This window comes from Thalassophryne amazonica, chromosome 9 (genome assembly GCF_902500255.1).
Source record: "Thalassophryne amazonica chromosome 9, fThaAma1.1, whole genome shotgun sequence".
Lineage (NCBI taxonomy): Eukaryota > Metazoa > Chordata > Actinopteri > Batrachoidiformes > Batrachoididae > Thalassophryne > Thalassophryne amazonica.
In genome coordinates, this window is record NC_047111.1 from 12,083,722 (window position 1) to 12,110,734 (window position 27,013).

The 27,013-nt window shown below is 45.0% G+C and overlaps 1 protein-coding gene across 2 annotated transcripts in view; it reads left to right on the forward strand.

The window, feature by feature from the left end:
- dub (duboraya) overlaps positions 1–26,710 on the forward strand; it is a 46,587-nt gene extending 19,877 nt beyond the window's left edge. The window contains exon 7 of one of the 2 annotated variants that reach the window (XM_034177586.1): positions 26,600–26,710. In XM_034177586.1, coding sequence (XP_034033477.1) covers positions 26,600–26,606 — 7 coding nt within the window. In that variant the 3' untranslated portion in view covers positions 26,607–26,710. Of the gene's footprint in view, positions 1–5,284; positions 5,315–26,599 lie in introns of those variants that run through there. The other variant, XM_034177587.1, reaches the window with a different exon arrangement.
- Positions 26,711–27,013: the final 303 nt, after the last annotated feature.

The following is a 27,013-nucleotide window of genomic DNA, read 5'->3' on the forward strand; positions in this document are numbered from 1 at the left end:
GTTACAGCGGGTATACCACATTTACAAAATATTTACACCAGTGACACCACAGTTACACACAGTGACACCACATACACCACAGTTACACCACAGTGACACCAGATATTACACCACACTTAGACCAGTGACACCAAAATTACACAACGGTTACACCACTTTACTGCAGTTACACCACTGTTACACCACAATTACACCACAGTTACAGCGGGTATACCCATTTACAAAATATTTACACCAGTGACACCACAGTTACACCACAGTGACACCAGAATTACACCACACTTAGACCAGTGACACCAAAATTACACAACGTTTACACCACTGTTACTGCAGTTACACCACTGTTACACCACAATTACACACAGTTACAGCGGGTATACCACATTTACAAAATATTTACACCAGTGACACCACAGTTACACCACAGTTGACACCACGTACACCACAGTTACACCCACGTGACACCAGAATTACACCACACTTAGACCAGTGGACACCAAAATTCCACAACGGTTACCCACTGTTACTGCAGTACACCCACTGTTACACTACAATACACCACAGTTACAGGGGTATACCACATTTACAAAATATTTACACCAGTGACACCACAGTTACACCACAGTGACACCACTTACACCACAGTTACACCAGAATTACACCATTTCACCGCACTGACACCACAGTTACTCACAGTTACAACCACAGTGACACCGGAATTACACCACAGTTACACCACAGTGACACCAGATGTTTACCAAATTACACCACAGCGACACTGAATTGCATCAGGTATACCAGTGACACCACGTTACACCAGTCACCCCAGTCACACACAGTGACAGCAGAATTACACCACAGTGACACAAACGTTACACCACAGTGACACACAGCGACACCACCATTACACGGCAGTAACACCAGAATTACACCACAGTTAGAACAGTGACACCAAAATTACACAGCGGTTACACTACAGTTACACCCCAGTGACACAACAGTTACAGCGGGTACACCACAGTTACACCTCAGTTACACAGAATTTACATTACAGTTCACAGTTCACCAGTTACACCACAGTGACACCAGTTACACCTCAGTAATACCACAGTTTACCCACAGTGACAGTGGGTCACCACAGTGACAACACAGTGACACCAGTTACCACTACAGTTACACCAGAATTATGCCACAGTGACACCACAGTCATGCCAGAATTCCACCAGCTACACCACAGCACACCAGATTTACACCAGTTATACCACAGATACACACAGTGACCCCACAGTGACACCCGTTACACCACTATTACACCAGAATTGCACGAGCTACACTACAGGACACCAGAATTCCCACCAATTCCACCACAGTCACACCATTGTGACACTACAGTTACACATAGTGACAACAGAGTCTTCAATAGTCTAAACAAAGAGGACGATCCAGGTCCAGCAGCAACAGGTCCGACTGAGGACACAACAAACAAACCAGGGACTGTGTAGCCCACAGTGACACCAGTTACAGCACAGTGACACAGTGACACCACTAGTACAACCCATTACACCACAGTGACATCAGAATTACACCAGTTACACCACAGTTGCAGCATAAGTACCCCATGTGTGTGTCACTGTTTGATACACAGTTACACACACAGGTAACACCAGAATTACACCACAGTGATTCCACAGTCACACCACAGTGGACTTCAGTATTACACCAGTGACACCACAGTTACACCTGAATTACACCACAATGACGCAGCAGTTACACCACAGTGACACACAGTGACACCGCAATTACACTAGATACACCACCGTTACACCAGTTACACCATAGTCACACCACAGTCACACCAGAATTACACCAGTTACACACCACAGTGACACCACAGTGACACAAGGACATCACAGGTGACACCAGTTACACCACAGTGACACCGATTACACCAGGGTGGTAACACCAGAATTACACCAGTTATACTACTGTGACATCACAGTTACACCAGTTACGCCACAGTGACACCGGTACACCTCAGTAACACCACATTACACCACAATTACACCACAGTGACAGCAGTTACACCACAGTGACACCACAGTTGCACCAGTTACACCACAGTGATCCACAGTGACATCAGTTACACCACAGTGACCACCACAGTTGTACCGGTTACAACACAGCAACACCACAGTTACACCATAGCTACACCACAGTTACACCAGTATATGCCACAGTGACACCACAGTTACACCATAGCTCACACCTGAATTACACGGTTACACCACAGGTACACCACAGTGACACCAACAGTTTACACCAGAATACACCAATTACACCACAGTTACACCATAGTTACACCACAGTGCACATTACACCACAGTGCACTGGTTACACCACAGTAACACCAGACATTACACCGCAGTACACCAGTTACACCGCAGTGACACCACAGTTACACTGAATTACACCACAGTGACTCCACAGTTACACCACAGTGACACCAAGAATTACACCAGTTACACTGCAGTGACACCACAGTTACAACCAGAATTATACCACAGTTACTCCACAGTTACACCAGAATTACACCACAGTGACACCGGAATTACACCAGATACCCACAGGTACACCACGTGCAGCGTTACACCACAGTGACACCACAGTTACATCAGTCATACCAGTCACCCCAGTGACACCAGAATTACACCAGTTACAACATTTACACCAGTGACACCACAGGTCCACCAGTTACACCACAGTAACATCACAGTGACATCAGTTATACCACAGTGACACCGCTTACACCACAGTGACACCAGAATTACACCAGTTACAACACATTTACACCAGGGACACCACAGTTACACCAGTTACACTATAGTGACATCACAGTTAACACCAGTTACGCCACAGTGACACCGGCTACACCTCACTAACACCACAGTTACACCACAATTACACCACATTGACAGCAGTTACACCACAGTGAGACCAGAATTACACCAGTTACACTGCACTGACACCACAGTTACTCCTCAGTTACACCACACTAACATCAGAATTACACCACAGTTACGCCACAGTGACACCAGATTTTCACCAGAATTACACCACAGTGACACCGGAATAACACCAGGTACACCACAGTGACACCAGTTACACCACATTGACACAGAATTACACAATGACACCAAAATTACACAACAGTTACACCACTGTTACTGCAGTTACACCACTGTTACACCACAATTACACCACAGTTACAGCGGTAAGCACATTTACAAAATATTTACACCAGTTAAACTATAGTGACCTCACAGTTAACACCAGTTACGCCACAGTGACACCGGCTACCCCTAACACCACAGTTACACCACAATTACACCACATTGACAGCAGTTACACCACAGTGACACCACAGTTGCACCAGTTACACCACAGTGATCCTACAGTTACACCACAGTGACATCACAGTGACATCAGTTACACCACAGTTGCACCGGTTACACCACAGCGACACCACAGTTACACCATAGCTACACCACAGTTACACCAGAATTACGCTACAGTGACACCACATTTACACCATAGTCATGCCAGAATTACACCAGTTACACCACAGTCACACCTGAATTACACCGGTACACCACAGGTACACCACAGTGACCCCACAGTTACACCACAGTGACACCAGTTACACCACAGTTACACCAGAATTGCACTAGTTACACCACAGTCACACTACATGACACCATAATTACACCAGTTACACCACAGTGACACCAGTTACACCACAGTCACACTACAGTGACACCAGAATTACACCAGTTACACCCAGGGACACCAACAGTTTCACCTGAATTGCACCAATTACACCACATTGACACCACACCAGTTACACCGCAGTGACACAAAGTGACACCAGTTACACCCACAGTAACACCAGAATTACACCAGTTACACTGCAGTGACACACAGTGACAACACAGTTACACCAGAATTACACCACACTAACACCGGCACAGTTAACCCAGAATTACACCACACTAACACCGGAATTACACCAGATACCCCACAGGTACACCACAGTGACACCAGTCACACCACAGTGACACCAGAAGAACAATAGTTACACCACAGTGACACAATAGTTACACCACAGTGGACACACAGTGACACAAGAATTACCACACAGTTACACCATAGTGAGTCTTATAGTCAATAGTCCAAACCAAAGAGTACGATCCAGGTCCAGCAGCAACAGGTCAGACTGAGGACACTACAAACAAACTGAGGTGGAAAGACCCAAAGCCGCCAGATTATTTTAGGAAACAAGCGACTGTGTAGTCCCACAGTGACACCACAATTAAACCAGTTACACCACATTGGCACACAGAGACACCAGTTACACCACAGTTACACCATTGTTATACCACAGTGACACACACAGTGACACAAACACACTGACACCACACTAACACCAGAATTACACCACAGTGACTCCACAGTTACACCACAGTGACACCAGAATTACACCAGTGACACCACAGTTACACCGGAATTACACCACAGTTACACCACAGTTACACCAGAATTAACCACGTTACACAGTCACACCAGTCACCCAGTCACACCACAGTGACACCAGAATTACAACATTACACCACAGGTACACCAGTCACCCCAGTCACACCACAGTGACACCAGAATTACACCACATACACCACAGTGACACCAGTTTACACCACAGTTACACCAGTCACACCAGTCACCCCAGTCACACCACAGTAACACCAGAATTACACCCGTTACAGCAGTTACAACACATTTACACCAGTGACACCACAGTTATACCACTTACACCACAGTGACACTGCTTACACCACAGTTACACCAGTCACACAAGTCACCCCAGTCACACCACAGTGACACCAGAATTACAACAGTTACAACACAGTGACACCAGAATTACATTACAGTGACATCACAGTTACACCTGTTACACCATATCATCTCTGCTTAACCAACAAGGTAACTGATTATAATCACACAAATATGAACATTTAATAAACAAAAATATGACCAAACCGGAGACTAAACGTGCAGTAGAAAAAAATAGCATGGCCTCATGCTAAAATTAGTGAGCTAAGTTCCTAACATTTGCACGCTGTGCTGTGATGCTGATGTTATTGCATGCTAATGTTTTGTCAGTGAAGCACTGATCCAAATGTGCTTTGATTTTAAACTGTCCAATGTGCCTTTCATGTTGTTTGTTCTGCAGGAGCTGAAAGTCTGAATTCAGCCCGATCAGCAGAGGGCGCTGTGGTGTTAAAGTTCCTCAACACATCATTTCCATCTTCACTCTTGTTTTTGTTTATTTATGTCCATTAATCATTGACAGATTTTAATAAAGCAATTTCAGTTTATTTTTATTTATATCGCCAAATCACAACAAGGTTGCCTCAATGCGCTTCACACAAGTAATGCTGCATTTACACATAAACGACGACAAGTCACGAATGCCACGAAGTACACATTCTTGGCCGCTGATCACGAATGTGATGATTCGGGGCAGAGGCGTCAGGTGTCCTCAGGAACTGTTGCAACCTGTTACCACACGTTACGATTAATGGCACCTGTTGCTGGAGAATTATCAGGAACCATTACGCACGGTCAAGAATAGTGTTCCGTGTTGTTGCGCGCTATTGTGCATAACAGCGCATCGTTAAGTTCTGTCACGTTGTGAACGAGGTGAATGTCTCCACACACCCTATTCATCCAACGAATTCAGATCGCTCAGTTTTTCAGAAGAACTTTGTGACTGCATGCGTAGTTGGGCTCTGTGCCATGGAGTGGCGCAGAGAGGAGGAGGACAGAGCCAGATGTGGTGCTTCATGTGGTTCTCGTCTTGTGCATTTTCCCAAACATCAGGGACATGCAGCAGGTAGAACACCTGCAGGAGCGCGCTGAAGAACACTGAAATGAGACTTTTAGCCGACTTGGTGTCAGCAATCAAACTGAATGCGATGCAGCAGGGTTAATTGTGCGCGCGCTTCTTCCTCCGCCGGACTGGAGGAGGTGCAGAGATGTCTGGCTGCACGTGAGTCTCCTCTCGCTACTCTCGTTCCTCTGGCTCAGACTCGTTCTCCCGCACATCGGTTACAACAGCAGGTGGAACACCTGCAGGAGCATCCTGAGGAGCTTCAGCAGGAACTGTGGAACGACATTTGGAGCCGAGTTTAATTGTGTGCACGAGACAGAAAACTGATTTGTCGTGGCGTGCAGTGAAATGTGACGCCGCATTACAAATCGTGTCAAAATTTGACAGTTTCCGTGTCACTTCGTAACGCGTTTGGGCTCCAAGAGCCATCACAGGAACCACTACGAATGCTGTCACGTTCTATTAAGGATCAATACTCATCAAGACGGATCAATACGCTCAGTTGCGACCTCCACGATGTGAGACAAAATGAGGGTGGTGTGTGACATTCGTGGAAGATTTTTTAACAGGCAAAAACATGCTCCACGAATATCAAGAATATCACGCACCAACACGCACTATTAAGAAACCTATTCAGATGCGTTAAGTCACATTAAGAATGTCAGGAATGTGTCACGAATGACAGAAAAAAGACATTCGTAACGCATCTTGGTTATGTGTAAACGCACCTTAAGGTGTAACCTTACTAACCCCCAGAGCAACAGTGGTAAGGAAATACTCCCTCGAGGAAGAAACCTCAAGCAGACCAGACTCAAAGGGGTGACCCTCTGCTTGGGCCAACAATTCATAAAACAAACATACAGGAATTGTTGCCTGTGCACAGGACAGTTTCTGGAACAGATACACACCCCTCTCTGGATGGAGCTGTGCCCCAAACAGAGAGAAAAAAAAAGCAGAATCAAGCATCAGAAAGACAAATACAGTATAATTTGTCAGCATTAAGCAACACACGAAAAACAGAAGAAATACGACGGTAATCACCGGCCACTTCACTGAAACACCCAGAATTAGGTAAAGTTGAGGCTGCAGCACGCTCTATTTACTAATAAAATGAATGAAAAGAGTAAAAAGCGCAGAACTATACTATGCCAGTATGCTAGCCATACGAAAGGGAAAATAAGTGCGTCTTAAGTCTGGACTTGAAAGTCTCCACAGAATCTGACTGTTTTATTGATGCAGGGAGGCTATTCCACAGAACAGGGGTACAATAAGAGAAGCTCTGTGACACAAAGACTTCTTATTCACCCTCGGGACACAAAGTAGTCCTGCACCCTGAGAACACAGAGCCCGGGCCGGTACGTAAGGTTAATTATGTCAGCTAGGTAGGGACGTGCCAGTCCATGAACAATTTTATAGACTAGTAGCAGAATCTTAAAATCTGATCTCACTGAGACAGGAAGCCAGTGAAGAGACGCCAAAATGGGAGTAATGTGGTCGAAGTTTCTGCTTTGTGTCAAAAGTCTGGCAGCAGCAGCACTTTGAATCAATTGGAGAGCCCTAATGCTGGAGTATGGTGAACCAGAAAATAGAACACTGCAGTAGTCCAATCTAGAAGAGACAAACACATGAATCAGGATCTCAGCATCAGTCATATACTCAACAAAAATATAAATGCAACACTTTTGGTTTTGCTCCCATTTTGTATGAGATGAACTCAAAGATCTAAAACGTTTTCCACATACACAATATCACCATTTCCCTCAAATATTGTTCACAAACCAGTCTAAATCTGTGATAGTGAGCACTTCTCCTTTGCTGAGATAATCCATCCCACCTCACAGGTGTGCCATATCAAGATGCTGATTAGACACCATGATTAGTGAACAGGTGTGCCTTAGACTGTCCACAATAAAAGGCCACTCTGAAAGGTGCAGTTTTGTTTTATTGGGGGGGGGGATACCAGTCAGTATCTGTGTGACCACCATTTGCCTCATGCAGTGCAACACATCTCCTTCGCATCATCCGTGAAGAGAACACCTCTCCAATGTGCCAAACGCCAGCGAATGTGAGCATTTGCCCACTCAAGTCGGTTACGACGACGAACTGGAGTCAGGTCGAGACCCCGATGAGGACGACGAGCATGCAGATGAGCTTCCCTGAGACGGTTTCTGACAGTTTGTACAGACATTCTTTGGTTATGCAAACCAATTGTTTCAGCAGCTGTCCGAGTGGCTGGTCTCAGACGATCTTGGAGGTGAACATGCTGGATGTGGAGGTCCTGGGCTGGTGTGGTTACACGTGGTCTGCGGTTGTGAGGCTGGTTGGATGTACTGCCAAATTCTCTGAAACGACTTTGGAGACGGCTTATGGTAGAGACATGAACATTCAATACACGAGCAACAGCTCTGGTTGACATTCCTGCTGTCAGCATGCCAACTGCACGCTCCCTCAAATCTTGCGACATCTGTGGCATTGTGCTGTGTGATAAAACTGCACCTTTCAGAGTGGCCTTTTATTGTGGGCAGTCTAAGGCACACCTGTGCACTAATCATGGTGTCTAATCAGCATCTTGGTATGGCACACCTGTGAGGTGGGATGGATTATCTCAGCAAAGGAGAAGTGCTCATTCACAAATTTAGACTGGTTTGTGAACAATATTTGAGAGAAATGGTGATATTGTGTATGTGAAAAAAGTTTTAGATCTTTGAGTTCATCTCATACAAAATGGGAGCAAAACCAAAAGTGTTGCGTTTATATTTTTGTTGAGTAGACAGGATGGGACGAATCTTCGCTATATTTCGCAGGTGGAAGAAAGCAGTCCTCGTAATATCTCTAATGTGGAGGTCAAAGGACAACATAGGATCAAAATTATGCCAAGGTTCCTCACTTTGTCAGTGTGATGTATGACACTTGAGCCTAGGCTGAGCATTAGCTGGTCAAATTGATGCCAGTGTCTCACTGGACTAAGAACCATCATTTCAATCAATCAATCAATCAATTTTTTATATAGCGCCAAATCACAACAAACAGTTGCCCCAAGGCGCTTTAATTGTAAGGCAAGGCCATACAATAATTATGTAAACCCCAACGGTGAAAACAACCCCCTGTGAGCAAGCACTTGGCTACAGTGGGAAGGAAAAACTCCCTTTTAACAGGAAGAAACCTCCAGCAGAACCAGGCTCAGGGAGGGGCAGTCTTCTGCTGGGACTGGTTGGGGCTGAGGGAGAGAACCAGGAAAAAGACATGCTGTGGAGGGGAGCAGAGATCGATCACTAATGATTAAATGCAGAGTGGTGCATACAGAGCAAAAAGAGAAAGAAACAGTGCATCATGGGAACCCCCAGCAGTCTACGTCTATAGCAGCATAACTAAGGGATGGTTCAGGGTCACCTGATCCAGCCCTAACTATAAGCTTTAGCAAAAAGGAAAGTTTTAAGCCTAATCTTAAAAGTAGAGAGGGTGTCTGTCTCCCTGATCTGAATTGGGAGCTGGTTCCACAGGAGAGGAGCCTGAAAGCTGAAGGCTCTGCCTCCCATTCTACTCTTACAAACCCTAGGAACTACAAGTAAGCCTGCAGTCTGAGAGCGAAGCGCTCTATTGGGGTGATATGGTACTACGAGGTCCCTAAGATAAGATGGGACCTGATTATTCAAAACCTTATAAGTAAGAAGAAGAATTTAAATTCTATTCTAGAATTCAGGAAGCCAATGAAGAGAGGCCAATATGGGTGAGATATGCTCTCTCCTTCTAGTCCCCGTCAGTACTCTAGCTGCAGCATTTTGAATTAACTGAAGGCTTTTTAGGGAACTTTTAGGACACCTGATAATAATGAATTACAATAGTCCAGCCTAGAGGAAATAAATGCATTAGTTTTTCAGCATCACTCTGAGACAAGACCTTTCTGATTTTAGAGATATTGCGTAAATGCAAAAAAGCAGTCCTACATATTGTTTAATATGCGCTTTGAATGACATATCCTGATCAAAAATGACTCCAAGATTTCTCACAGTATTACTAGAGGTCAGGGTAATGCCATCCACAGTAAGGATCTGGTTAGACACCATGTTTCTAAGATTTGTGGGGCCAAGTACAATAACTTCAGTTTTATCTGAGTTTAAAAGCAGGAAATTAGAGGTCATCCATGTCTTTATGTCTGTAAGACAATCCTGCAGTTTAGCTAATTGGTGTGTGTCCTCTGACTTCATGGATAGATAAAGCTGGGTATCATCTGCGTAACAATGAAAATTTAAGCAATACCGTCTAATAATACTGCCTAAGGGAAGCATGTATAAAGTGAATAAAATTGGTCCTAGCACAGAACCTTGTGGAACTCCATAATTAACTTTAGTCTGTGAAGAAGATTCCCCATTTACATGAACAAATTGTAATCTATTAGATATGATTCAAACCACCGCAGCGCAGTGCCTTTAATACCTATGGCATGCTCTAATCTCTGTAATAAAATTTTATGGTCAACAGTATCAAAAGCAGCACTGAGGTCTAACAGAACAAGCACAGAGATGAGTCCACTGTCCGAGGCCATAAGAAGATCATTTGTAACCTTCACTAATGCTGTTTCTGTACTATGATGAATTCTAAAACCTGACTGAAACTCTTCAAATAGACCATTCCTCTGCAGGTGATCAGTTAGCTGTTTTACAACTACCCTTTCAAGAATTTTTGAGAGAAAAGGAAGGTTGGAGATTGGCCTATAATTAGCTAAGATAGCTGGGTCAAGTGATGGCTTTTTAAGTAATGGTTTAATTACTGCCACCTTAAAAGCTGTGGTACATAGCCAACTAACAAAGATAGATTGATCATATTTAAGATCGAAGCATTAAATAATGGTAGGGCTTCCTTGAGCAGCCTGGTAGGAATGGGGTCTAATAAACATGTTGATGGTTTGGATGAAGTAACTAATGAAAATACTCAGACAGAACAATCGGAGAGAAAGAGTCTAACCAAATACAGGCATCACTGAAAGCAGCCAAAGATAACGATACGTCTTTGGGATGGTTATGAGTAATTTTTTCTCTAATAGTTAGCGAGGGGGTGCGAGGCCCGCAGGGCTGAAGCCCATAGGCGGGGGGTTTGGGGGCCGCTTTAGGCCCCCAGAAGCCAACGGTTTCTAGATAAGCTCAGATGCATTCTGAGCATCCAGAACAGTAATTTTAATGTTTTGAGAAGACCATAAAGTGGACACCATTTGACTTATACAATTTGAAACTGTGGATATAAGTTCTTTATTCTGAGAATAGCCAGCATTGATTTTATTAACATCCTGGTGTAAATAGGTGATGGTCTAGTGGTAAAGGCGTTGGGCTTGAGACCAGAAGATCCTCAGTTCAAATCCCAGCCTGACTGGAAAATCACTAAGGACCCTTGGGCAAGGTCCTTAATCCCCTATTGCTCCCAGTGTGTAGTGAGCCCCTTATATGGCACAGCTTCACATCAGGGTGAATTTGAGGCATAATTGTAAAGTGCTTTGAGCGTCTGATGCAGATGGAAATGCGCTATATAAATGCAGTCCATTTACCATTTACCATAGTGACATCACAGTCACACCACAGTGACACCAGAATTACACCAATTACACCATAGTGACACCACAGTTACACCAGAATTACACCACAGTGACATCACAGTTACACCAGTTACATCACAGTTACACCAGTTACACCACAGTTACATCACAGTTACACCAGTTACATCACAGTTACATCACAGTTACACCAGTTACATCACAGTTACATCACAGTTACACCAGTTACATCACAGTTACATCACAGTTAACCAGTTACATGACAGTTACATCACAGTTACACCAGTTACATTACAGTTACATCACAGTTACATTACAGTTACACCAGTTACATCACAGTTACACCACAGTCACACCACAGTGACACCAGTATTACACCAGTCACACCACAGTGACACCAGTATTACACCCCAGTGACACCGGAATTACACCAGTTCACCGCAGTGACACCACAGTTACACCAGAATTACACCACAGTGACGCAACAGTGACACACAGTGACATCACAATTACACCACAGTGAAACTGGAATTACACCAGATACACCACAGGTACACTACAGGTACACCAGTTAAACCACAGTTACACCAGTTATACCACATTACACCATAGGTACACCACAGTGAAACAGTGACACCACAATTACACCACAGTGACACCGAAATTACACCAGGTACACCACAGTTACACACAGTGACACCAGAGTCTTCAATAGTCCAAACCAAAAAGGACGATCCAGGTCCAGCAGCAACACATCCGACTGAGGACAATACAAACAAACTGACTTGAAAAGACCAAAACTGCCAGATTTTTTTTTTTAGGAAACAAGGGAATGTGGAGTCCCAGTGACACCACAGTGACACCAGAATTACACCAGTTACACCACAGTGACACACAGTGACACCAGTTACACCACAGTGGCACACAGAGACACCAGTTACACCACAGTTACCCCATAGTTACACCACAATGACACCACAGTTACTCCTCAGTTACACCACAGTTACACCACATTAACATCAGAATTACACCACAGTGACTCCACAGTTGCACCACAGAGACACCAGAATTGCACCAGTTACACCACAATAACATCAGAATTACACCACAGTGATTCCACAGTTGCACCACAGTGCCACCAGAATTACAACAGTTACACCGCAGTGACACCACAGTTACACCAGAATTACACCACAGTTGCACCACAGTGACACACAGTGACACCACAGTTACACCAGAATTACACAACAGTGACACCGGAATTACACCAGATACACTACAGGTACCACAGTGACACCAGTTACACCACGGTTACACCACAGTGAGACCGCAGTTACTGCAGTCACACCACAGTGACACCAGAATGACACAACATTTACACCACAGTGACATATAGTGACATCATCGTTACATCATAGTAACACCAGAATTACACCACAGTTACACCAGTTAAACCAGAATTACAGTTACAGTTACACCACTGTTACATCAGGTACACCACAGTGACACCACAGTTACAGCAGGTACACCGCAGTTACAACACAGTTACACCACAGTGACACCACAGTTATACCAGTCACACCAGTCACAGTGACACAAATGTTACACCACAGTGACATCACGTTACACCACAGTAACAGCAGAATTACACCACAGTTACACCAGTTACACCACAGTGGCGCTGCTTACAACACAGTTACACCCCAGTTACACCAGAATTACATTACAGTGACATCACAGTTACACCAGTTACACCACATTGACACCAGTTACACCACAGCGACACCAGTTACACCAGAATTACACCACAGTGATGCAACAGTTACACCGCAGTGACACCACAATTACACCACAGTGACACCGGAATTACACCAGATACACCACAGTTACACCACCGTCACACCAGAATTACACCAGTTACACCAGAATTACCAGTTATACCACAGTTACGCCATAGGTACACCACACTGACATCAGAATTACACCAGATACACCACAGGTACACCAGAGGTACACCAGTGACACACAATGACACCACAATTCCACCACAGCAAGGGGGTAATTTAGAACTAGAAATTTGGGCGAGGGGGGTGCGAGGCCCGCAGGGCTGAAGCCCATAGGCCGGGGGTCTGGGGGCCGCTTTAGGCCCCCAAAGCCAACGGTTTCTAGATAAGCTCAGATGCATTCTGAGCATCCAGAACAGTAATTTAATGTTTTGAGAAGACCATAAAGTGGACACCATTTGACTTATACAATTTGAAACTGTGGATATAAGTTCTTTATTCTGAGAATAGCCAGCATTGATTTTATTAACATCCTGGTGTAAATAGGTGATGGTCTAGTGGTAAAGGCGTTGGGCTTGAGACCAGAAGATCCTCAGTTCAAATCCCAGCCTGACTGGAAAATCACTAAGGACCCTTGGGCAAGGTCCTTAATCCCCTATTGCTCCCAGTGTGTAGTGAGCCCCTTATATGGCAGCAGCTTCACATCAGGGTGAATTTGAGGCATAATTGTAAAGTGCTTTGAGCGTCTGATGCAGATGGAAATGCGCTATATAAATGCAGTCCATTTACCATTTACCATAGTGACATCACAGTCACACCACAGTGACACCAGAATTACACCAATTACACCATAGTGACACCACAGTTACACCAGAATTACACCACAGTGACATCACAGTTACACCAGTTACATCACAGTTACACCAGTTACACCACAGTTACATCAGTTACACCAGTTACATCAATCAATCAATTTTTTTTTATAGCGCCAAATCACAACAAACAGTTGCCCCAAGGCGCCTTGGGGCAACTGTAACATCACAGTTACATCACAGTTACATCACAGTTACACCAGTTACATCACAGTTACATCACAGTTACATCACAGTGACACCAGTTACATCACAGTTACATCACAGTCACACCACAGTGACACCAGAAGTACACCAATTACACCATAGTGACACCACAGTTACACCAGAATTACACAGTGACATCACAGTTACATCACAGTTACACCACAGTTACATCACAGTTACACCAGTTACACCACAGTTACATCACAGTTACATCACAGTGACACCAGTATTACACCAGTCACACCACAGTGACACCAGTATTACACCAGTTACACCACAGTCACACCACCGTGACACCAGAATTACACCAGAGTGACATCACAGTTACACCACAGTTACATCACAGTTACACCAGTTACACCATAGTGACACCACAGTTACTCCTCAATTACACCACACTAATATCAGAATTACACCACAGTTATGCCACAGTGACACCAGATTTTCACCAGAATTACACCACAGTGACACCGGAATTAGACCAGGAACACCACAATGACACCAGTTACACCACAGTGACACCACAGTTACAACAGCCACACCACAGCTTTACACCAGTTATACCACAGTAACACCAGAATTACACCACAGTTAGACCAGTGACACCAAAATTACACAACAATTACACCACTGTTACAGCAGTTACACCACTGTACACCACAATTACACCATAGTTACAGCAGTACACCACAGTTACACCAGTCACACCACAGGTACACCACAGTGACACCGGAACTACACCAATACACCACAGCTACACCACAGTGACACCAGTTACACCACAGTGACACCACAGTTAAACCTCAGTTACACCACAGTTACACCAGTCACCCCACTCACACCACAGTGACACCACAATTACACTGAAATTACACCAGATACACCACAGGTACACCACAGTTACACCACAGTTATACCGGAATTATACAGTTACACCACAGTACAATAATTACACCAGTTATACCACAGGTATGCCATAGGTACAACACAGTGACACACAGTGACATATGTAGAGGGATGAAGGTCTCGGGTCCTGATTCAAAGACGTTCCTGGCTTGGCTAACAGGGAATTCCCCTTTGGCTGACCTGGTAGAGGAATGGTCTTTAGTGCAAGCCGTCTGGGTTCGATCCCACCGCCGTCCCGGCCACAAGGTCCTGCGGTCACAATCTGGCGTCACGAACAGGATGTGGGTAGTCACAGAACATGCTTAAATGCAACTGTGACTTCGGGATGAAGTCAAAAATGGGGGGAGATATGTAGCGGGATGAAGGTCCAAGGGTTGATTGAAAAGACGTTCCCGCTAGCTTGGCTAACAGGGAATTCCCCTTTGGCTGACCTGGTAGAGGAATGGTCTTTAGTGCGAGCCGTCTGGGGTTCGATCCCACCGCCGTCCCGGCCACACAGGTCCTGCGGTCACACCACAATTACACCACAGTGACACCGGAATTACCAGATACACCACACTGACACCACAATTCCATCACAGTGACACCGGAATTACACCAATTACACCACAGTTATACCATAGTGACACCACAGTTAACACACAGTGACAACAGAGTCTTCAATAGTCCAACCAAGAGGATGATCCAGGACCAGCGGCAACAGGTCCGACTGAGGACACTACAAACAAACTGGCTTGAAAAGACCAAAAGCTGCCAGATTTTTTTTAGGAAACAGCGACTGTGTAGTCCACAGTGACACCACAGTGACACCACTGTTACACCAGTTACACCACAGTGACACCAGAATTACACCAGTTACACAACAGTGACACCAGTTACACCACAGTGCCACACAGAGACACCAGTTAAACCACAGTTTACACCATAGTTAAACCAACGGAGCCAACGGTTTCTAGATAAGCTCAGATGCATTCTGAGCATCCAGAACAGTAATTTTAATGTTTTGAGAAGACCATAAAGTGGACACCATTTGACTTATACAATTTGAAACTGTGGATATAAGTTCTTTATTCTGAGAATAGCCAGCATTGATTTTATTAACATCCTGATGTAAATAGGTGATGGTCTAGTGGTAAAGGCGTTGGGCTTGAGACCAGAAGATCCTCAGTTCAAATCCCAGCCTGACTGGAAAATCACTAAGGACCCTTGGGCAAGGTCCTTAATCCCCTATTGCTCCCAGTGTGTAGTGAGCCCCTTATATGGCAGCAGCTTCACATCAGGGTGAATTTGAGGCATAATTGTAAAGCGCTTTGAGCGTCTGATGCAGATGGAAATGCGCTATATAAATGCAGTCCATTTACCATTTACCATAGTGACATCACAGTCACACCACAGTGACACCAGAATTACACCAATTACACCATAGTGACACCACAGTTACACCAGTTACATCACAGTTACATCACAGTTACATCACAGTTACATCACAGTTACACCACAGTTACATCACAGTTACACCAGTTACACCACAGTTACATCACAGTTACATCACAGTGACACCAGTATTACACCAGTCACACCACAGTGACACCAGTATTACACCAGTTACACCACAGTCACACCACAGTGACACCAGAATTACACCAGAGTGACATCACAGTTACACCACAGTTACATCACAGTTACACCAGTTACACCATAGTGACACCACAGTTACTCCTCAGTTCACCACACTAATATCAGAATTACACCACAGTTATGCCACAGTGACACCAGATTTTCACCAGAATTACACCACAGTGACACCGGAATTAGACCAGGTACACCACAATGACACCAGTTACACCACAGTGACACCACAGTTACAACAGCCACACCACAGTCACACCACAGCTTTACACCAGTTATACCACAGTAACACCAGAATTACACCACAGTTAGACCAGTGACACCAAAATTACACAACAATTACACCACTGTTACAGCAGTTACACCACTGTTACACCACAATTACACCATAGTTACAGCAGGTACACCACAGTTACACCAGTCACACCACAGGTACCCACAGTGACACCGGAACTGCACCAGATACACCACAGCTACACCACGTGACACCAGTTACACCACAGTGACACCACAGTTAAACCTCAGTTACACCACAGTTACACCAGTCACCCCACAGTCACACCACAGTGACACCACAATTACACTGAAATTACACCAGATACACCACAGGTACACCACAGTAACACCACAGTTATACCGGAATTATACCAGTTACACCACAGTTACACCAGAATTACACCAGTTATACCACAGGTATGCCATAGGTACAACACAGTGACACACAGTGACATGTAGAGGATGAAGGTCTCGGGTCCTGATTCAAAAGACGTTCCTGGCTTGGCTAACAGGGAATTCCCCTTTGGCTGACCTGGTAGAGGAATGGTCTTTAGTGCAAGCCGTCTGGGGTTCGATCCCACCGCCGTCCCGGCCACAAAGGTCCTGCGGTCACAATCTGGCGTCACGAACAGGATGTGGGTAGTCACAGAACATGCTTAAATGCAACTGTGACTTCGGGATGAAGCCAAAAATGGTGGGGAGATATGTAGCGGGATGAAGGTCCAAGGGTCCTGATTGAAAAGACGTTCCCGCTAGCTTGGCTAACGGGAATTCCCCTTTGGCTGACCGGGTAGAGGAATGGTCTTTAGTGCGAGCCGTCTGGGGTTCGATCCCACCGCCGTCCCGGCCACCAGGTCCGCGGTCACACCACAATTACACCACAGTGACACCGGAATTACACCAGATACACCACAATGACACCACAATTCCATCACAGTGACACCGGAATTACACCAATTACACCTCAGTTATACCATAGTGACACCACAGTTAACACACAGTGACAACAGAGTCTTCAATAGTCCAAACCAAAGAGGATGATCCAGGACCAGTGCAACAGGTCCGACTGAGGACACTACAAACAAACTGGCTTGAAAGACCAAAAGCTGACAGATTTGTTTTAGGAAACAAGCGACTGTGTAGTCCCACAGTGACACCACAGTGACACCACTGTTACACCAGTTACACCACAGTGCACCAGAATTACACCAGTTACACAACAGTGACACCAGTTACACAACAGTGGCCACACAGAGACACCAGTTAAACCACAGTTTACACCATAGTTAAACCACAGTTACACCACAGTGACACCACAGTTACACCAGACTTACATCACAATTACACCACAGTCACAACACAGTGACACCAGAATTACACCACAGTGACATCACAGGTTACACCAGTTTCACCACGGTGACACCAGTTACGCCACAGCTACATCACAGTTACACCGGTTACACCACAGTGACACCACAGTTACTCCTCAGTTACACCACTAGCATCACAATTACACCACAGTGACTCCACAGTTACACCACAGTGACATCAGAATTACACCAGTTACACTGCACTGACACCACAGTTACTCCTCAGTTACACCACACTAACATCCGAATTACACCAGAATTACACCACAGTTACGCCACAGTGACACCAGATTTTCACCAGAATTACACCACGTGACACCGGAATTACACCAGGTACACGACAGTGACATACCGCGACACCACCGTTTACAAAACCGCAGTAACTCCAGAATTACACCACACTTAGACCAGTGACACCAAATTACACAACAGTTACAACCACTGTTACTGCAGTTACACCCACTGTTACACCAAAATTACACCACAGTTACAGCGGGTATACCACATTTACAAAATATTTCACCAGTGACACCACAGTTTACCCACAGTGGACACCACTGACACCACAGGTACACCACAGTGACACCAGAATTACACCAATTACACCGCACTGACACCACAGTTACTCCACAGTTACACCACGTGACACCGGAATTACACCCACAGTTACACCACAGTGACACCAGACGTTTACCAGAATACACCACAGCGACACTGGAATTACATCAGGTACACCACAGTGACACCACAGTTATACCAGTCACCCCGCCCACCACAGTAACACAGAATTACACCACACTTCGACCAGTGACAACAAAATTACACAACAGTTACACCACCGTTACTGCAGTTACCCACTGTTACACCACAATTACACCACAGTTACAGCGGGTATACCACATTTACAAAATATTTACACCAGTGACACCACAGTTACACCACAGTGACACCACGTACACCACAGTTGCACCACAGTGACACCAGAATTACACCAATACACCGCACTGACACCACAGTTACTCCACAGTTACACCACAGTGACACCGGAATTACACCACAGTTACACCACAGTGACACCAGACGTTACCAGAATTACACCACAGCGACACTGGAATTACATCAGGTACACCACAGTGACACCACAGTTACACCAGTCACCCCAGTCACACCACAGTGACACCAGAATTACATCACACTTCGACCAGTGACACCAAAATTACACAACAGTTACACCACTGTTACTGCAGTTACACCACTGTTACACCACAATTACACCACAGTTACAGCGGGTATACCACATTTACAAAATATTTACCCCAGTCACACCACAGTGACACCAGAATTACATCACACTTCGACCAGTGACACCAAAATTACACAACAGTTACCACACTGTTACACCACAATTACACCACAGTTACAGCGGGTATACCACATTTACAAAATATTTACACCAGTGACACCACAGTTACACCACAGTGACACCACTTACAACACAGTTACACCACAGTGACACCAGAATTACACCATTAAACCGCACTGACACTACACTTACTCCACAGTTACACCACAGTGACACCAGAATTACACCAGTTACACTGCGCTGACACCACAGTTACTCCTCAGTTACACCACACTAACATCAGAATTACACCACAATTACACCGGAATTACACCAGGTACACCACAGTGACACCAGAATTACACCACACTTAGAGCAGTGACACCAAAATTACACAACAGTTACACCACTGTTACTGCAGTTACACCACTGTTACACCACAATTACACCACAGTTACAGCGGGATATACCACATTTACAAATATTTTACACCAGTGACACCACAGGTTACACCACAGTGACACCACAGTTACACCACAGTGACACCAGAATTACACCACACTTAGACCAGTGACACCAAAATTACACAACGGTTTACACCACTGTTACTGCAGTTACACCACTGTTACACCACAATTACACCACAGTTACAGCGGGTATACCACATTTACAAAATATTTACACCAGTGACACCACAGTTACACCACAGTGACACCACGTACACCACAGTTACACCACAGTGACACCAGAATTACACCAATTACACCGCACTGACACCACAGTTACTCCACAGTTACACCACAGTGACACCGGAATTACACCACAGTTACACCACAGTGACACCAGACGTTTACCAGAATTACACCACAGCGACACTGGAATTACATCAGGTACACCACAGTGACACCACAGTTACACCAGTCACCCCAGTCACACCACAGTGACACCAGAATTACATCACACTTCGACCAGTGACACCAAAATTACACAACAGTTACACCACTGTTACTGCAGTTACACCACTGTTACACCACAATTACACCACAGTTACAGCGGGTATACCACATTTACAAAATATTTACCCCAGTCACACCACAGTGACACCAGAATTACATCACACTTCGACCAGTGACACCAAAATTACACAACAGTTACACCACTGTTACACCACAATTACACCACAGTTACAGCGGGTATACCACATTTACAAAATATTTACACCAGTGACACCACAGTTACACCACAGTGACACCACTTACACCACAGTTACACCACAGTGACACCACAGTTACACCACAGTGACACCAGAATTACACCACACTTAGACCAGTGACACCAAAATTACACAACGGTTACACCACTGTTACTGCAGTTACACCACTGTTACACCACAATTACACCACAGTTACAGCGGGTATACCACATTTACAAAATATTTACACCAGTGACACCACAGTTACACCACAGTGACACCACATACACCACAGTTACACCACAGTGACACCAGAATTACACCACACTTAGACCAGTGACACCAAAATTACACAACGGTTACACCACTGTTACTGCAGTTACACCACTGTTACACCACAATTACACCACAGTTACAGCGGGTATACCACATTTACAAAATATTTACACCAGTGACACCACAGTTACACCACAGTGACACCACAGTGACACCAGAATTACACCACACTTAGACCAGTGACACCAAAATTACACAACGGTTACACCACTGTTACTGCAGTTACACCACTGTTACACCACAATTACACCACAGTTACAGCGGGTATACCACATTTACAAAATATTTACACCAGTGACACCACAGTTACACCACAGTGACACCACGTACACCACAGTTACACCACAGTGACACCAGAATTACACCACACTTAGACCAGTGACACCAAAATTACACAACGGTTACACCACTGTTACTGCAGTTACACCACTGTTACACTACAATTACACCACAGTTACAGTGGGTATACCACATTTACAAAATATTTACACCAGTGACACCACAGTTACACCACAGTGACACCACTTACACCACAGTTACACCAGAATTACACCAATTTCACCGCACTGACACCACAGTTACTCCACAGTTACACCACAGTGACACCGGAATTACACCACAGTTACACCACAGTGACACCAGATGTTTACCAGAATTACACCACAGCGACACTGGAATTGCATCAGGTATACCACAGTGACACCACAGTTACACCAGTCACCCCAGTCACACCACAGTGACAGCAGAATTACACCACAGTGACACAAACGTTACACCACAGTGACACACAGCGACACCACCATTACACGGCAGTAACACCAGAATTACACCACAGTTAGAACAGTGACACCAAAATTACACAGCGGTTACACTACAGTTACACCACAGTGACACCACAGTTACAGCGGGTACACCACAGTTACACCTCAGTTACACCAGAATTACATTACAGTTCACAGTTCACCAGTTACACCACAGTGACACCAGTTACACCTCAGTAATACCACAGTTACACCACAGTGACAGTGGGTACACCACAGTGAAACACAGTGACACCAGTTACACTACAGTTACACCAGAATTATGCCACAGTGACACCACAGTCATGCCAGAATTCCACCAGCTACACCACAGCCACACCAGATTTACACCAGTTATACCACAGATACAACACAGTGACCCCACAGTGACACCCGTTACACCACTATTACACCAGAATTGCACGAGCTACACTACAGTGACACCAGAATTCCACCAATTCCACCACAGTCACACCATTGTGACACTACAGTTACACATAGTGACAACAGAGTCTTCAATAGTCTAAACAAAAGAGGACGATCCAGGTCCAGCAGCAACAGGTCCGACTGAGGACACAACAAACAAACACAGGGACTGTGTAGTCCCACAGTGACACCAGTTACAGCACAGTGACACAGTGACACCACAGTTACACCCATTACACCACAGTGACATCAGAATTACACCAGTTACACCACAGTTGCAGCATAAGTACCCATGTGTGTGTCACTGTGTGATACACAGTTACACCACAGTAACACCAGAATTACACCACAGTGATTTCACAGTCACACCACAGTGACTTCAGTATTACACCAGTGACACAACAGTTACACAAGAATTACACCACAATGACGCAGCAGTTACACCACAGTGACACACAGTGACACCGCAATTACACTAGATACACCACCGTTACACCAGTTACACCATAGTCACACCACAGTCACACCAGAATTACACCAGTTACACCACAGTGACACCACAGTGACACCAGTGACATCACAGTGACACCAGTTACACCACAGTGACACCGCTTACACCAGGGGTAACACCAGAATTACACCAGTTATACTACTGTGACATCACAGTTACACCAGTTACGCCACAGTGACACCGGTTACACCTCAGTAACACCACATTTACACCACAATTACACCACAGTGACAGCAGTTACACCACAGTGACACCACAGTTGCACCAGTTACACCACAGTGATCCCACAGTGACATCAGTTACACCACAGTGACACCACAGTTGTACCGGTTACAACACAGCAACACCACAGTTACACCATAGCTACACCACAGTTACACCAGTATTATGCCACAGTGACACCACAGTTACACCATAGTCACACCTGAATTACACCGGTTACACCACAGGTACACCACAGTGACACCAACAGTTACACCAGAATTACACCAATTACACCACAGTTACACCATAGTTACACCACAGTGCCACAGTTACACCACAGTGACACTGGTTACACCACAGTAACACCAGAATTACACCGCAGTAACACCAGTTACACCGCAGTGACACCACAGTTACACCTGAATTACACCACAGTGACTCCACAGTTACACCACAGTGACACCAGAATTACACCAGTTACACTGCAGTGACACCACAGTTACACCAGAATTATACCACAGTTACTCCACAGTTACACCAGAATTACACCACAGTGACACCGGAATTACACCAGATACACCACAGGTACACCACAGTGGCAGCAGTTACACCACAGTGACACCACAGTTACATCAGTCATACCAGTCACCCCAGTGACACCAGAATTACACCAGTTACAACACATTTACACCAGTGACACCACAGGTCCACCAGTTACACCACAGTAACATCACAGTGACATCAGTTATACCACAGTGACACCGCTTACACCACAGTGACACCAGAATTACACCAGTTACAACACATTTACACCAGTGACACCACAGTTACACCAGTTACACTATAGTGACATCACAGTTAACACCAGTTACGCCACAGTGACACCGGCTACACCTCACTAACACCACAGTTACACCACAATTACACCACATTGACAGCAGTTACACCACAGTGAGACCAGAATTACACCAGTTACACTGCACTGACACCACAGTTACTCCTCAGTTACACCACACTAACATCAGAATTACACCACAGTTACGCCACAGTGACACCAGATTTTCACCAGAATTACACCACAGTGACACCGGAATAACACCAGGTACACCACAGTGACACCAGTTACACCACATTGACACAGAATTACACAATGACACCAAAATTACACAACAGTTACACCACTGTTACTGCAGTTACACCACTGTTACACCACAATTACACCACAGTTACAGCGGTATAGCACATTTACAAAATATTTACACCAGTTAAACTATAGTGACCTCACAGTTAACACCAGTTACGCCACAGTGACACCGGCTACACCTCACTAACACCACAGTTACACCACAATTACACCACATTGACAGCAGTTACACCACAGTGACACCACAGTTGCACCAGTTACACCACAGTGATCCTACAGTTACACCACAGTGACATCACAGTGACATCAGTTACACCACAGTGACACCACAGTTGCACCGGTTACACCACAGCGACACCACAGTTACACCATAGCTACACCACAGTTACACCAGAATTACGCTACAGTGACACCACATTTACACCATAGTCATGCCAGAATTACACCAGTTACACCACAGTCACACCTGAATTACACCGGTTACACCACAGGTACACCACAGTGACCCCACAGTTACACCACAGTGACACCAGTTACACCACAGTTACACCAGAATTGCACTAGTTACACCACAGTCACACTACAATGACACCATAATTACACCAGTTACACCACAGTGACACCAGTTACACCACAGTCACACTACAGTGACACCAGAATTACACCAGTTACACCACAGGGACACCAACAGTTTCACCTGAATTGCACCAATTACACCACATTGACACCACACCAGTTACACCGCAGTGACACAAAGTGACACCAGTTACACCACAGTAACACCAGAATTACACCAGTTACACTGCAGTGACACACAGTGACACCACAGTTACACCAGAATTACACCACACTAACACCGGCACAGTTACACCAGAATTACACCACACTAACACCGGAATTACACCAGATACACCACAGGTACACCACAGTGACACCAGTCACACCACAGTGACACCAGAAGAACAATAGTTACACCACAGTGACACAATAGTTACACCACAGTGACACACAGTGACACAAGAATTACACAACAGTTACACCATAGTGAGTCTTATAGTCAATAGTCCAAACCAAAGAGTACGATCCAGGTCCAGCAGCAACAGGTCAGACTGAGGACACTACAAACAAACTGAGGTGGAAAGACCCAAAGCCGCCAGATTTATTTTAGGAAACAAGCGACTGTGTAGTCCCACAGTGACACCACAATTAAACCAGTTACACCACATTGGCACACAGAGACACCAGTTACACCATTGTTATACCACAGTGACACACACAGTGACACACACAGTGACACCACACTAACACCAGAATTACACCACAGTGACTCCACAGTTACACCACAGTGACACCAGAATTACACCAGTGACACCACAGTTACACCGGAATTACACCACAGTTACACCACAGTTACACCAGAATTACACCACAGTTACACCAGTCACACCAGTCACCCCAGTCACACCACAGTGACACCAGAATTACAACAATTACACCACAGGTACACCAGTCACCCCAGTCACACCACAGTGACACCAGAATTACACCACATACACCACAGTGACACCAGTTACACCACAGTTACACCAGTCACACCAGTCACCCCAGTCACACCACAGTAACACCAGAATTACACCAGTTACAGCAGTTACAACACATTTACACCAGTGACACCACAGTTATACCACTTACACCACAGTGACACTGCTTACACCACAGTTACACCAGTCACACAAGTCACCCCAGTCACACCACAGTGACACCAGAATTACAACAGTTACAACACAGTGACACCAGAATTACATTACAGTGACATCACAGTTACACCTGTTACACCACATATCATCTCTGCTTAACCAACAAGGTAACTGATTATAATCACACAAATATGAACATTTAATAAACAAAAATATGACCAAACCGGAGACTAAACGTGCAGTAGAAAAAAATAGCATGGCCTCATGCTAAAATTAGTGAGCTAAGTTCCTAACATTTGCACGCTGTGCTGTGATGCTGATGTTATTGCATGCTAATGTTTTGTCAGTGAAGCACTGATCCAAATGTGCTTTGATTTTAAACTGTCCAATGTGCCTTTCATGTTGTTTGTTCTGCAGGAGCTGAAATGTCTGAATTCAGCCCGATCAGCAGAGGGCGCTGTGGTGTTAAAGTTCCTCAACACATCATTTACCATCTTCACTCTTGTTTTTGTTTATTTATGTCCATTAATCATTGACAGATTTTAATAAAGCAATTTCAGTTTATTTTTATTTATATCGCGCCAAATCACAACAAGGTTGCCTCAATGCGCTTCACACAAGTAATGCTGCATTTACACATAAACGACGACAAGTCACGAATGCCACGAAGTACACATTCTTGGCCGCTGATCACGAATGTGATGATTCGGGGCAGAGGCGTCAGGTGTCCTCAGGAACTGTTGCAACCTGTTACCACACGTTACGATTAATGGCACCTGTTGCTGGAGAATTATCAGGAACCATTACGCACGGTCAAGAATAGTGTTCCGT